The sequence below is a fragment of the Erythrolamprus reginae genome, chromosome 1 (genome assembly GCF_031021105.1).
Source record: "Erythrolamprus reginae isolate rEryReg1 chromosome 1, rEryReg1.hap1, whole genome shotgun sequence".
Lineage (NCBI taxonomy): Eukaryota > Metazoa > Chordata > Lepidosauria > Squamata > Dipsadidae > Erythrolamprus > Erythrolamprus reginae.
Window position 1 is genome coordinate 358,665,191 of NC_091950.1, and position 13,996 is coordinate 358,679,186.

General features: G+C 40.5%; 1 protein-coding gene across 2 annotated transcripts in view; it reads left to right on the forward strand.

Annotated features, from left to right (window-relative positions):
• Positions 1 to 13,996, forward strand: part of LBR (lamin B receptor) — a 34,027-nt gene that overhangs the window by 2,274 nt on the left and 17,757 nt on the right. For both annotated transcript variants that reach the window (XM_070734341.1, XM_070734342.1), the window contains 2 exons: positions 8,569 to 8,746; positions 9,983 to 10,177. In XM_070734341.1, the coding sequence (XP_070590442.1) occupies positions 8,582 to 8,746; positions 9,983 to 10,177 (360 nt within the window). In that variant the 5' untranslated portion in view covers positions 8,569 to 8,581. The remainder of the gene's footprint in view (positions 1 to 8,568; positions 8,747 to 9,982; positions 10,178 to 13,996) is intronic.

Genomic DNA, 13,996 nt, shown 5'->3' on the forward strand with positions numbered 1-13,996 from the left:
CAAGATATCCCATGCTCCACTTCATGTGCCATCAATCAAGCAGAATACAGGTGGAAGGGATATTGCAGGTCATCTAGTCCAGTGTTTCCCAACCTTTTTTGAGCCGCGGCACATTATTCATATTTTCAAAATCCCGGGGAACACTGAAAGGGGGGGGAGCGGGGGGGAGGGCTAAAGAAAAGTTTGGACAAAAAAACCCTCTCTCTTCCTCCCTTTCGCTCTATTTCTCCCTCTTTCTCTTTTCCTTCCTTCCCTTCTTTCTCTCTCTCCATCCCTCTTTCTTTCTTTCTCTATTTTGCTCTCTTTCTCTCTCCCTCCTTCCCTTCCTCTATGTCTTTCTCTCTCCTTTGCTCTCTGTCTCTCTCTCTCTGTCTCTCTTGCTATCTCTTTCTTGCTTTTCTCTCTCTCTTGCTCTCTCTCTCTCTTTCACTGTCTTGCTATATGTCTCTTTCTTTCTCTTTGCCTCTCTTGCTATCTCTTTCTTTCTCTTTCTCTCTTTCTCTCTCTCTGTCTCTCTTTCTTTCTCTTTCTCTCTCTCTCTGTGCCTCTCTTGCTAAGTCTCTCTTTTTCTCTTGCTATGTCTCTCTTTCTTTTTCTCTCTCTCTGCCTCTCTTGCTATGTCTCTTTCTCTGCCTCTCTTTCTTGCTCTGTCTCTCTCTGCCTCTCTTGCTATGTCTCTCTTTCTCTCTCTCTCTTTCTCTGCCTCTCTTTCTTGCTCTGTCTCTTTCTCTGCCTCTCTTGCTATGTCTCTCTTTCTCTCTCTCTCTGCCTCTCTTATATGTCTCTCTTTCTTTCTCTCTCTCTCTCTCTCAGCTGACTGCAAGCGGGAGCCCTGACGGCGGCAGCTGGACGTGCTGCTGGACACCGTATATGCCAGGCCCGCAGCGCCAGCATGTACGACGTCTAGCAGCACGTCCAACCGCCACTGTCAGGGCTCCCGCTTGCAGTCAGCTGAGAGAGAGAGAGAGCGCTCCCTCTCGCCGCCGCCATCTCCCCACGACTGCCTGCGGCCACTGCGGCCGCCCCCGCCCCCCGCTCCCATCGCCAGTGCCCTCCCGCCGGGCCACAAAGGAAACTTGCCGTCGACGCAGGAGAAGCTCCAGCTGGGCGGGGCGCTGCCGGTACTTCCTCTTGGGGCTCCCGCTCGCAGCTGTCAACCGGCTCCTGCTCGATGCCGCGGTTTTCGGCGCTCTCCTGCTGGGTCCCAAAGAAGGAAGGCGGGGAAAAGGCGCGAAGAATAAAGCTCTCCTTCTTCCTGCCTTCCTTCTTTGGCGCCCAGCAGGAGAGCGCCGAAAACCACGGCATCGAGCAGGAGGCGGGGGACAGCTGCGAGCGGGAGCCCCAGGACGGAAGTACCGGCAGCGCCCCGCCCAGCTGGAGCTTAGCGGCACACCTGGCCATGTCTCGCGGCACACCGGTTGGGAAACGCTGATCTAGTCCAACCCCCTGCTCAAGCAGAAGATCCTGTACTTTTTCAGAGAGGTGGCTGTCCAGTCTTTTCTTTAAAACTTCAGTGATGAAGCACCTACAGTGTCTGAAGGCAAGTTGTTCCACTGATTAATTGTCCTCACTATTAAGATGTTTCTCTTTAATTCCAAATTGCTTCTCTTTTATTAGTTTCCATCCGTTGTTTCTTGTCTTGCCTTCTGGTGCTTTGGAAAATATGTTGACTCCCTCTTCTTTGTAGCAGCTTTTCAAAGACTTGAATACTGCTATCATGCCATCTCTAATCCTTCTTTTCTCTAGACTGGCCATCTGCAAATCCTGCAACCGTTCTTCATATATTTTTTCTTAGTTGCTCTTCTTTGCACTTTTTCTAAAATCTCAACTTTTTTGTAATGTGATAATCAAAACTGGGTGCTGTATTCCAGGTTGGTCTTACTAAGGATTTATAAAATGGTACTATTTCACTTGAATTTGAGTTTGTTGAACATTTTTACCCGAACACCATTACTTTGCTAAACAAATAATTCCTTGAACATTGTCAAACTATTTCCTAAGTCTACACTACTATTAATCTTCTCATCTTTCCCATCACCCATCTCCTCCCACAAACGTCTGTAACTTTGTTGCTTGTATCCTTACAATTTATATTGACTGGTTCCTGATATGATTTGATTGCTTATATGTACCCAGACTATCATTAACTATTGTATCTTATTATTCTTGGCGATCTTCTCTTTTCTTTTATGTACACTGAGAGCATATGCACCAAGACAAATTCTTTGTGTGTCCAATCACACCTGGCCAATAAAATTCTATTCTATTCTATTCTACCTCTGTTGTATTAGCTTTTTTGGCTTCTGCTACATCCTTCTGGCTCATGTTAGTGGTTGCCCACTAGGATTCCAAGGTCACTCAGAGTTATTCCCAAAGATGCTTTTTCAAGAGACAACTGGGCTTTCTGGTTTTTCTTTCGAGATGCTTTGCTTCCCATCCATGAAGCTTCTCCAGAGCTGAAGAAAAACCAGAAAGTCCAGTTGCCTCTTGAAAAAATACCTTTAAGATAACCATGACCTGAATGACTGAGAATCTCCATAGACAACTCACAGTTAGTTTCTGAGCCAGGTTCCATCTCATCTGTATTTGTACCCTTGTTTTTTTCCTGCCTAGGTGTAAAACCTTGCTTTTCTCCACATTAAATTTCATGTTATTAGATAAGGGCCCATTGTTCAAGATCTTTTTGGATCCTGAGTTTGTCTTATAAGGTGTTGGCTATTCCTGCTAACTTAGTATTGTCTGAAAATTTGATGGGTTCCCCTTCTATTCCATCATCTTAAGTCATTTATTAAAATATTGAAGAGTATTAGGCCTAAGACAGAACCTTGTGGTAACCCACTGCTTATTTCCCTCCCTGTAGATGTAGATGCCCTGAGTCCCAACAGACCTTTTCTCACTCCCACCTCATCCTCTCAGGCCATAAGACTGATTCCCACTCTACTAGGTCAAACATCCTTCTCCTTATTTACCCTTTGAAATTAAAATATTTACTTTTAAGAACTGTTTTAAATGTGGTGTCCATTTTTAAGAAAAAAAAAACATTTCAAATATTTGTAGAGTGCAGATCTCAAGCTGATCAGTTAAAATATGATTTTGACAGGTGACATGTTTGTATGGCAAACTGATTGTGAGGATAAATTTGTTCTCTTCAAATCCTATTGCATCCCAAAGCTGAATTAAAGGCACTAGGACTAAGAGCTTTCACTTATTACTAATACTACTACATAAAGCACATGGTGAAGAAAGCAGATTCCTGCATATGCCCTTTATACTAAGAACAGCTGACACAGGGAGCATAATAAAAAGGTCTTTTAAAAATCACTTACCGTATTTTTCGGTATATAAGATGCACCTAGATTTTAGAGGGGAAACAAGGAAAAAAGTATTCTGAACCAAATAGTATTATATTGTTTAATAAAATACCAGTGTAGCAGAATACTTTTTAAAACCATGTATACTTTTTACAAACTTCAAACTTGACAGCTTCAAGACTTGTGGACTTCAATTCCCAGAATTACTCCACTAGTCATGCTAGCTCAGAAATGGGAATTGAAGTCCACAAGCCTTAAACATGCCAGATTTGAAGACTCTTGCACTCCTAGCCCCTGACACAAACAAACAAATGAGGACAATTCATTTTGTTAGTTTTCTTTTAGTCACAGAAATGGGTAGTGATGGAATCATTTACAATTACAGTTCCCTGCTGAGATTGCCTTAATATTACTACTATATCATGAGTTTTTCAAAGACCCTTCTCTTGACTACTCCAATTTTCACAAATGAAGTGCATGGAAATATATGGTGATGATGATAAACTTAAAATACTCCTTAAAAGGGGTGTTTCTAGAGAAGGGATCTCCAACCTTGGCACCTTTTCTGGCTGAGGAACTTTGGGAATTGAAGTCCACAAGTCTTAAAGTTGCCAAGGTTGGAGACCTCCGTTTTAGAGCACTATAAAGATTCAGCTAAACTCCCGTTTTCCTTGAGAGAGAAGGTTTTAAGAAGCTGCAAGATTTACCAGGAAGTTACAAACTGGGAACACATCTTATTTCACCCCCCTTCCCTTTATTCTTATCTATTTGCATCTTTCTGTTCCCATGACGATCCACTTTTTGGGTTGGGCCACTCAGGTAAGAAAGCCTGTTGGCTTCCGACTGGAAGTGCTTGGAACAGTGAAGTTCCCTTGTTTTCTTCTCTGACAGGTCCTGGGGGACGGGTTCGTTCAGGCTCCAGAGCACCACTGCCGCTGCTCCCGCCATGAAAAGGCAACTGAGGAGAAAAGGCTTATTTTCTCCTCGGCTGCCTTTCCATGATGGGGGCGGCAGTGCTTTGGAGCCTGAACGAGCCTGTCCCTCAGAACCTGCCAGACTTTTCCCCCCCGGCTGCCTTTCCATGGTGGGAGTGGCAGGTCCTGGGGGACTGACTTGTTCAGGTGCCGCCGCCGCCTCCCGCCATGGAAAGGCAGCCGAGGGGCAAAGGCTTATTTTCCCCTCAGCTGCCTTTCCATGGGGTGGGGGTGGCGGTGCTCTGGAGCCTGAATGAGCCCGTCCCCCAGGACGTGCCAGACTTTTCCCCTCAGCTGCCTTTCCATGGCGGGAGTGGCAGACCCTGGGGTACTGGCCCGTTCAGGCTTCGAAGCCCCGCCGCTGCTCCCACCACGGAAAGGCAGCCGAGGGAGAAAGGCTTATTTTCCCCTCGGCTGCCTTTCCATGGCAGTGGCAGCGGTTCTCTGGAGCCTGGGGGATGGGCTCATTTATGCTCCGAAGCACCGCCGCCGCTCCCCCCATGGAAAGGCAGGCTCCCACCCATCCCCGGGATTGAGGCGCTGGCCTCCCGCCAGGGCTGCCAGGTGGCCTTGGCAACATTCAATGTATAAGATGCACCCAATTTATAAAGTGCCTTTTTGAGGTAAAAAGGTGCGTCTTCTACACCAAAAAATACAGTATATCAAGCTGAGAAGTCATGGGTATTTTTTGCAATGCACTCTGAAAATAAGTAATTTGCAAAACTATTATGGGATAAAATTCTGCCCATTGAAACTAGACAGTTCTACATTAATAAAAGGAGAAAATTCTATAAATTGAACAAAATTTTCCAATCTTATTTTATACATATGGGAATGAATAATTCAGTAATAAATTTACATATAGTGCCTCTAACTTGGGTTATGTAATAACATGTAGTTAATGTTAAATTAATTTGGAGACCTGCATACATAGCTCAATGGAATACTACATGTCTTATTTCTGCAAAATCTGATCTATATGGATATGTGCTTTATGTTGTGGTATTGTCCTTTCAGTGTAAGTAGGAAGGCTGTCTGATATCTATTATTAAGTCGTCTTTGTCAGGCAGGGAGAATATTAATTATTTAAGGGGGGCATGCTGTTATGAAATATGATATAAATATATAAATATTGGCTTTGACAGATTTTAGAGATGTTTTAGAACTTGTCATTCCCAAGTATATAAATCTGAAACATATAGCCGCTGGGTACCATATTTTTCAGACAATTAAAACAAATCTAAATTTTGAAGGGAGAAACAACAACAATAGAAATGTTTTGCCTCCATGCACCCCGTTTTCGGGCCTTTTCCAGCCTTTTTTCTGCCCATTTTCGCGGTTTTCCCCGCCCGTTTTTGAGCCTTTTTAAAGCCTGTTTTTAAAACCATTCAGCCTGGTTTTTTGAAAACGGGCCAACAAAGGCCCGAAAATGGGGCATGCAGAGGCAGAAAAAAGGGGGGGGGGATGGGAGGGGCTTCAGCAATATTTGGTCTATAGGACGGACAGATATTTTCACACCATTTTGGGGGTGTCTTATAGTCCAAAAATTATGGTTATTTCATCTTTAAAAAATCTTTTAAAATAAATTTGGAATTGCAATCTATTTTGAAGTTAATCTTAGAATTTGTAAGTTCACCTTTATTCCTTCAGATAGATGCATATATTTCTGTCTTCAAATCCTTTTTGATTGCCTGGACTAAACCCTACACTTTTTTGGCAAGAGTTTTTGGAAGTGGTTTGCCATTACTACCTTTCTGGGGCTAGGTCAACTGAGCTGACTTTGAGTCTAAGGCAGAACTGGAACTCATAATAGTGTTCTGGTTTTTAGCATAACGCCTTAACCATTATACCAAACTGACTTTTCTCTCTGTGTTACTGGTAATTATAATGCTTGATCATTTGAATGGTACATTTAGTATTAAATGTGTCTGGAAAAGTCAATTTAAAATATTTAAAATATTTCAGTAGAGAGGACTACCATTTCTTTCAATCTAGGCCCTTGGCAGTCAGGATTCAGGCCTGGCTACAGCATGGAAACTGCTTTGGTCGCACTGATGGATGATTTCTAGCGGTCCTGGGACAGGGGTTTATCCTCTGTCCTGGTGCTTCTTGACCTCTCAGTGGCTTTCAATACCATCAATCGTGGTATTCTTCTGCACTGACTGGAGGGGCTGGGAGTGGGGGGCACCGTTCTACAGTGGTTCTCCTACCTCTCTGGTCGGTCGCAGTCGGTGTTAGCAGGGAGGCAGAGGTCGACTCCTAGGTCCTTACCTTGTGGGGTTCCTCAGGGGTCGGTCCACTCCCCCCTGCTGTTTAATATCTACATGAAACCGCTGGGTGAGATCATCCAAGGGCATGGGGTGAGTTACCATCAGTACCCTCATGATACTCAGCTGTACATATCCAGCCCATGTCCATTCAGCGAAGCAGTGGAAGTGATGTGCCGGTGTCTGGAGTCTGTCAGGTTCTGGATAGGTGCCAACAGGCTCAAGCTCAATCCAGACAAGACAGAGTGGCTGTGGGTACTGCCTCCCAAGGACACGTCCACCTGTTTGTCCATTACCCTGGGGGGGAATTATTGACCCCCTCAAAGAGGGTCCGCAGCTTGGGCGTCCTCCTCAATCCACAGCTGACTTTAGAACACCATCTTTCGGCTGTGGCAAGGGAGGACGTTTGCCCAGGTTCGCCTGGTGCACCAGTTGCAGGCCTATTTGGGCAGGGAGTCTTTGCTCACGGTCACTCATGCCCTTATCACCTCGAGGTTCGACTACTGCAATGCTCTCTACATGAGACTACCTTTGAAGAGTGTTCGAAAACTTCAAATCGTTCAAAATGCAGCCGTGCGAATGGTCTATTTATTTATTTATTTTATTAGATTTGTATGTTATAGGCCTTCTGAGGCATGCCGATATGTCATCATCATTCCGTGGACTGCATTGGCTGCGGATTGGTTTCCGGACACAATTCAAAGTGCTGGTTATGACCTATAAAGCCCTACATGGCATAGGACCATATTATCACTGAGACCACCTTTTGCTGCATGAATCCCAGCGTCCAGTGAGGTCCCACAGAGTTGGTCTCCTAAGGGTCCCATCAACCAAACAATGCCAGTTGGCGGGACCTAGGGGAACAGCCTTCTCTGTGGGGGCCCCGGCCCTCTGGAATCAGCTCCCCCTGGAGGTTTGTACTGCCCCCACACTCCTTGCCTTCCGAAAGAGTTTAAAAACTAATCTTTGTCGCCAGGCCTGGGGTAATTAGATCTTCCCCCTGACCAACGAATGTTTTTAGAGTACAAAGTTATTGGGTGAATGTTAAATGTTTTTTAAAATGTTTTAGAATTTAAATTTTTTTAAAAATTGTATTAATTGGATTTATTGTATTGTTATGTTTACTATATATATGCTGTGAGCCACCCTGAGTCCTCGGAGAGAGGCGGCATACAAATCCAATTAAATAAATAAATAAATAAATAAATAAAATATTACAATATATAGTCCAGATCAGCATTCCCAGCCTTTCTTGGTTGGAGGTTTGTAGTGGGGAGGGGAAGAGGGGATGATTTTGCACGAGGGGCAGGCATGCGAACATGCACAGAGCTTCATTTTTGAGTGCTCATGAGAGTAGGACTGCACATGTACACGTGATCTTCGCTGCTACTGCAGCCCGGTTCCGAATGGGCTACAGCACACGGATGGGGGTCCCCACTGGTCTAGATTGTTTGATCTGATGTACTTTTTGTTCTAAATTATGGTATGTTGCTAGGTTTTTTTTGAAGTACATTGCTATATCTTAATCTTTATAGTTTTAATATCAATGATAAGTAATTTTTTATTCTTATATAATGTGGACAGAATTTTGTTACTAGTCTCTATACTTTTGCTATTAATCTGAAACAGATTGATGGTGATGAGTCTAGTGTTTGTCTTAAATTGCTATGATTTTGGAATAAAACCTAAGATAATCAAATGAAGAAGTCTAATTTCTGTTTCAGGTTATTATATAAATCAGAATGTGCACATTTTGCTTAATTTCATAATTTCACATGATTATTTGAAATAGGAACAATGTAATCCACATCCAATCCTTTAATTACTCTTCTACACCTGGCTAGTTAATCTGATCAATATCCATGTGTCTGTTTAATTCCCCTCATTCATCCATTATTTGCTTGATTTTTGTGGCTTTTCGGTTCAAAACACAATCTACCAGCAGAAATTAAGACAGAACTTGATTATCCACAGTTTTAAAAGAGAAATTTAATTCACATATTTTTTTCTTTTTAGAATTGGTTGAAAAATGCCCAGGAGAAAGTTTGCAGATGAAGAAGTTGTAATGGGCCGTTGGCCTGGAAGTGTGTTGTATTATGAAGTAAAAGTTATCAGTTATGATGAACGTGCCCATCTTTATACAGTTAAATATGAAGATGGAACTGAACTTAATCTGAAAGAAAATGATATGAGGGTAAGCAACCTTTGGAATCAGTAAATATATAAAGTTTTGGTTAGCTCTTTTTGTTAAGCTTTTGTCAATTATCAACAATTTTGTATACATTTCCCAAAATTAAATTTGTTTATTATCTTTCCCTATTTTAAGATAATGCTCCCAAAACAACTAACAAGCTATAAAATAAAATAAATCTTTACAAATTTCTAGAATCAGTCCAACAAAGCAGTTGGTAGTTATGGCCAGAGTGAATGAAGCATTTTCCTTTCTCTGGGCGTTTGGAGAGAGAATAGACCTCTGCCAGTGCCCAGAGGAAAGAAACACTCCCTTCGCTCTGGGCAGTCCAGAGCAAAGGGAGTGTTTTCCTTTCTCTGGGCACTTGGAGAGGGAATAAACCACTTTGCTGTGGTGACTCCCTCACGCTGCCTCCCGTACACCCGGTGCGAGGCTGCCTCCCAGAGCGTCTGGGCACGGAAAGGCAAAAGGGGGCACTTTGCTCCTGCTGGATCAACTCGGCTTCAGTCAAACTGAGGAGTCACCACAGTGAAGGAAAGGTGCTGACTACAAAGCGAGAGGAGAGGGGAACCTTTTAGAATGGGAAGAAAGAGGAAGCAGGCGGCGGCGGCAGCAGCAGCCGCCTTTCAATCAAAGGAGCAGGAGGTTCCCCCCTCTTGCCCATCTGGGTTTCTCTCTCTGGCGGAGTGTATGGGAGGCAGCCTTGCGCTGGGTGTATGGGAGGCATGTGCTCCTCTTCGCCGCCTCAGAGTCCCTCTTTTTTTTTAAAAGCCTTAAAGTTTTGGATTTTTTAGATAGATAGAGAGGAAATACAATTACTAAGCATAACAAATGTATCAATAGTAAAAAGAAAAATCTAGTATTTTAAGAATCAACCTTTACTTCATCTGTATTGGAAGTTGTATCTCTAATTGTTTTAAGATCATATTGCCTTTAGATACTGAACAGTCTTTAATACAATTCATTTTTGAAGGTTATGATTAGGTATGGATTTCCTACATACTTTTATAGATGTATATCAATGTATTATTCATATATGGCCAGAGTTATTAGGAATCATGTTTTCTGAATCTGCTGTTACATTTTCCTATCTGTTAATTATATTAACTCTTTTAGATGATGTTTCTGGAACTTTAGTTATTTAAAATAATGTGCCGCTTTTAAATGAAAATATAGGTATCAATACGTACTGCTAGCTAGTTAAGCTGTAATAAAATAATTTTATTTGTTTTTTTCTAGTCTTTGTCATCTTTTCGATTTAGAAAAAGCAGCTCTTCCTCAGGTTCTCCATCAAGACGCAGTGGTAGCAGATCTAGATCGGGCTCTAGATCTCGTTCACCTGGTCGGCCAGCAAAACACAAACGTCGTTCTTCCTCACGAAGCAGAGAACCAAAAAATGAAAATAATATTGGGGAACCTAATCTGACTCCTTTGGTATTTGATTTGATATCTCTTGACTCTTGTGATTGGGGGGATATTACAAAGCTATATTCATATTTTGTTTTCTATTGCTTTGAATTCCTTTAGATTTAATTAAATTTTTTATCAGTGTGATCTAAAAGCCATGTTCATTATTTATATGTAGCTAAAATGTAGGTACTATAATGAAGTAAGAGCTTTACCTAGATACACTTCTTTCCAAATCAAGATGAAATAATAAGATATGGGAGATAACAGTAATTTTATTAATCTGTTGTCAGTTAGTGAAATCTATTTGTCATAAAGCCATGCAGCTTTAAGCATAACTTTAAAATCAGTTTAATTGCTTTAAAAAAACTACTCAGACATGGAATCTGTAGCCACATTGACTTTTCAGTATTTTTCAAATGTCCGGATGTAGTTTTTCATTGAAAAGACTTGTTTTGAAGGAAAATATAATAAACATTTTTAGAAATGTAGTTTTTTTACATTTCAATTTAATGCATGAAAGGGTTGGAATGAATTGGAATAGAGCATGCATCCATGAAAATGATAAGAATTACTTGGTAGTTTTCCAAGGGAGGGAAAGTGTTTACTGCAACTTTTCAGTGTTCGTTGCATGTGCTTGTTACAGTTGCCCTTATTGTTATACCTAATGAATACTAATAATAGCTGTAAATTATGTTGACTAAAATTTAATACTTTAGTTACTTTTATGACTTCTGTGTGATTTGTTCGTTCTACTTTGGTTAAACCAAAGAAGCAATACATAACAAGATTCAATAAGAACTTGGGATATACAGAAGCTCCCATTCATGAAAACTGCCTAATAACTTCTCAGATGGCTGGACTGGCATGGGTTATAAGAGATTAGTTTAGAACTTTCCAGAATATTCCATTTCTGAAATGATGGATTTTGTGCATACCTATGAAGAACTCAAGTAATTTGTCACAGTTCACTGGTACTGGAAAAATCCCTCAATATGAGAGTAAGATGATGGAGTTTAGTACAGCATGTTGCTGAACATCAAATTTATTTATATTTCATTATATTTATATATTGTTCAACTACTATTTACCATTAATGAGAAGTACAGGAAAATATGGCTCAGTAGCTATGCTTTTAGGCAGCGGTCCCCAAACTACGGCCCGCGGGCCACATGCGGCCCACTGAGGCCATTTATCCGGCCCGCCAGTGAGTGACAAGAGCACAGAGAAAAGAGAGAGAGAAAGAAAGAAAGAAAAGGGAAAGAGAGGGAGGGAAGGAGAAGTGGAGAGGAATGAAGGAGGGAAGGAAAGAAGGAGAAATGGAGGGAACAAGGAAGAAAGGAAGGAAGGAAGAACGAAATGGAGGGACAGAGGAAGGAAGGACTGGTTTTTTGGGGGGGGGGGTAATTTTTTTAAATTTTTCTCTCAACATACATTCAAACAACACAGTGTACCATCTAATTTTCCATGAATAAAATGTGGTATTTTGTTAGTAACTAATATCAATCATCCCAAAAGTTGCAAAAGGTTTTTTTTTCTAATTTTGTCATCCAGTTACATTCATTTTCTTTTAATTAAATTTCCTCCTTAATGTTCCTTCAAAATGTGCAACACCAATTATATTTCTAACTTAGTAACCATTATGCCAAAGTGCTTCCTTCTTTCTTTATACATTTTTCATAAGCCAAGAAAACCCTGTATAGCCAATCAGATGTTAACAAAAGAAGATTAAAAACAAAACATAAACATATATGAATTTCAGATCTTCTCCCCCCTCTAAATAGTATGTTCCCATTTTATTTTTTACTTTAAAATAAGGTATATGCAGTGTACATAGGGATTTGTTCATAGTTTTTTTTAAATAGTCCGGTCCTCCAACAGTCCGAGGGACAGTGAACTGGCCCCCTGTGTAAAAAGTTTGGGGACCCCTGCTTTTAGGGCTTTTTGACTGAAGCATCTTCAAGCATTTTTGTAATAAAAGGATGGTAAACCAATGTTCTAATTTATATTAGAATGCTACATTAAGTAGGGTAAGACTAGAGAAAGTAACTGTAATAACTATTTGATTTAAGCATTATGTAGCAACTTTCTAACAAATAGAAATCTTGGAAAAAAGAAAGATTGTTTCTAAAGAACTCCAAACTCCAAATGAATTCAAATGTATTGATAGACCAGCCACCTGTCTTGATGTATTTTCTCTTCTCAAAATATTTAACTAGCTGTATATGCAGACATGTTACTACATGCCATATGCTTCTTTCAGTCAGAAAGAAATGTTTCTCTGGGGAACTAGATTGGGTAGAACCTAGGCAGGTTAAATGGTTTATCTCTCCATCACTTAGGATCAGTAGAACTTGTTTCATCTGGAGTACTAATATTGAGTTAGGCATATAATTCTGACCCCCCCCCCCCCTTCAAAAAAAGCTGAAGTTTCATTTTTACTTTTCAAATTTGGGGAGAATCAAAAATTAATCCTAATTATTTCCATCTTGGTAGCAAAAATCCTAGAAAAAATATCCATTTCCCTTTTTGGCTTTAGCATTCCTGTTTAGTTCAAGGTGCAGAGGTCAGATTTACAGGTAAACAGCATGCAAGTGTCACAAGTTTTCAGTCTCTTAAATATTCTTCCCCAACCTTTATGATTATGGTAGCATTATTCCTCCATCTCTTAAAAACAAATCCACTGGTTTCACCCTTCTGGAGCATCAGTCTGCTTAGCTTTCATGTCCCACATTCATTTTATAATGATTCTACTTCCCTCATTCCTGCAAGCAGAAAGAAAGAAAGAGACTGGCCTAGGAGGAGATTGACAATGATACAGTTCTAAAATGCTGGTTTTCTTTCTTCAAAATAAAGCTTGAGTCATTAAGACGTATTAGGATTTTCTGGTTTCCTTTTTGGGAGGTTTTTGGTAAAATATTAATATTTGAATTGATAAATCCAATTTTTGGATCTATGCATTTTCCTTTTGAAGGTCCTTGATTTTTTCAAGTACCCTTAAATACTTTCTTTAGCGTTCTTGGTGTCTTTACAGAAAATGTATTAAGGATGGAGACGATATTTCAAAACATTCAGATGACAGCTGGTCATCTGATGATAACTTTCTCAGAAAAGCTTGGTGATAACTTTCTCAGAAAAGCTTCTGCAGGAGATAACAGAGCAGTTGTGCCGCCTCTTTTGCGAGGTTTTCATTCTGTACTTGAAACAGCTGTTTGATTTCATTCTTGGTGAGATCAGACAAGGACTCAATAAGGGAAGGGGTGCAATCCTCTGGCTGATTCTAGTTTAGGTAGTGTTCAGTTTACAGCTAGAGGAGATAATATAATTTAAAAATTAGAATGTCAACCATGTCATAGCTTTTCTTTGATCAGGGAAAAAAGTATTTTCAGAACATGCAAAACTTTAATTGAGAACAAGTTGTGCTTCTATATTGGAGACACATTCCTTGTGTATTTAACCACACTTGGCCAAATGAATTGTTCTGTTTTGTTTTGTTCTATTTTTTTCTGCTCTGCTTATTGAAAACCTCCAAGAAGGTTGCATTTAGCCCTATCTATTCCCAGACCTGAATTTACATTTCAGCAAATGCAGGTTTCACTGAAACTACAAAAGACAGTTATACGCCAGAGATTCCTACCAATCATCTCCATAGAGAAGAAATATACCATCAATGACAGCATCCTATTCTAGGAAGAGATTGAATGCCCTTATGCTATTGATTCTAAAGCACTTTGGATTCCTGGCATTGACTTCTAATCAGAACAGCAGTGAATTTGGATAAGTATCATTCTTTGATACCAGTACAATATTTTTATCTTAATTTTTTTTTAATTGGTCCAATTTCAA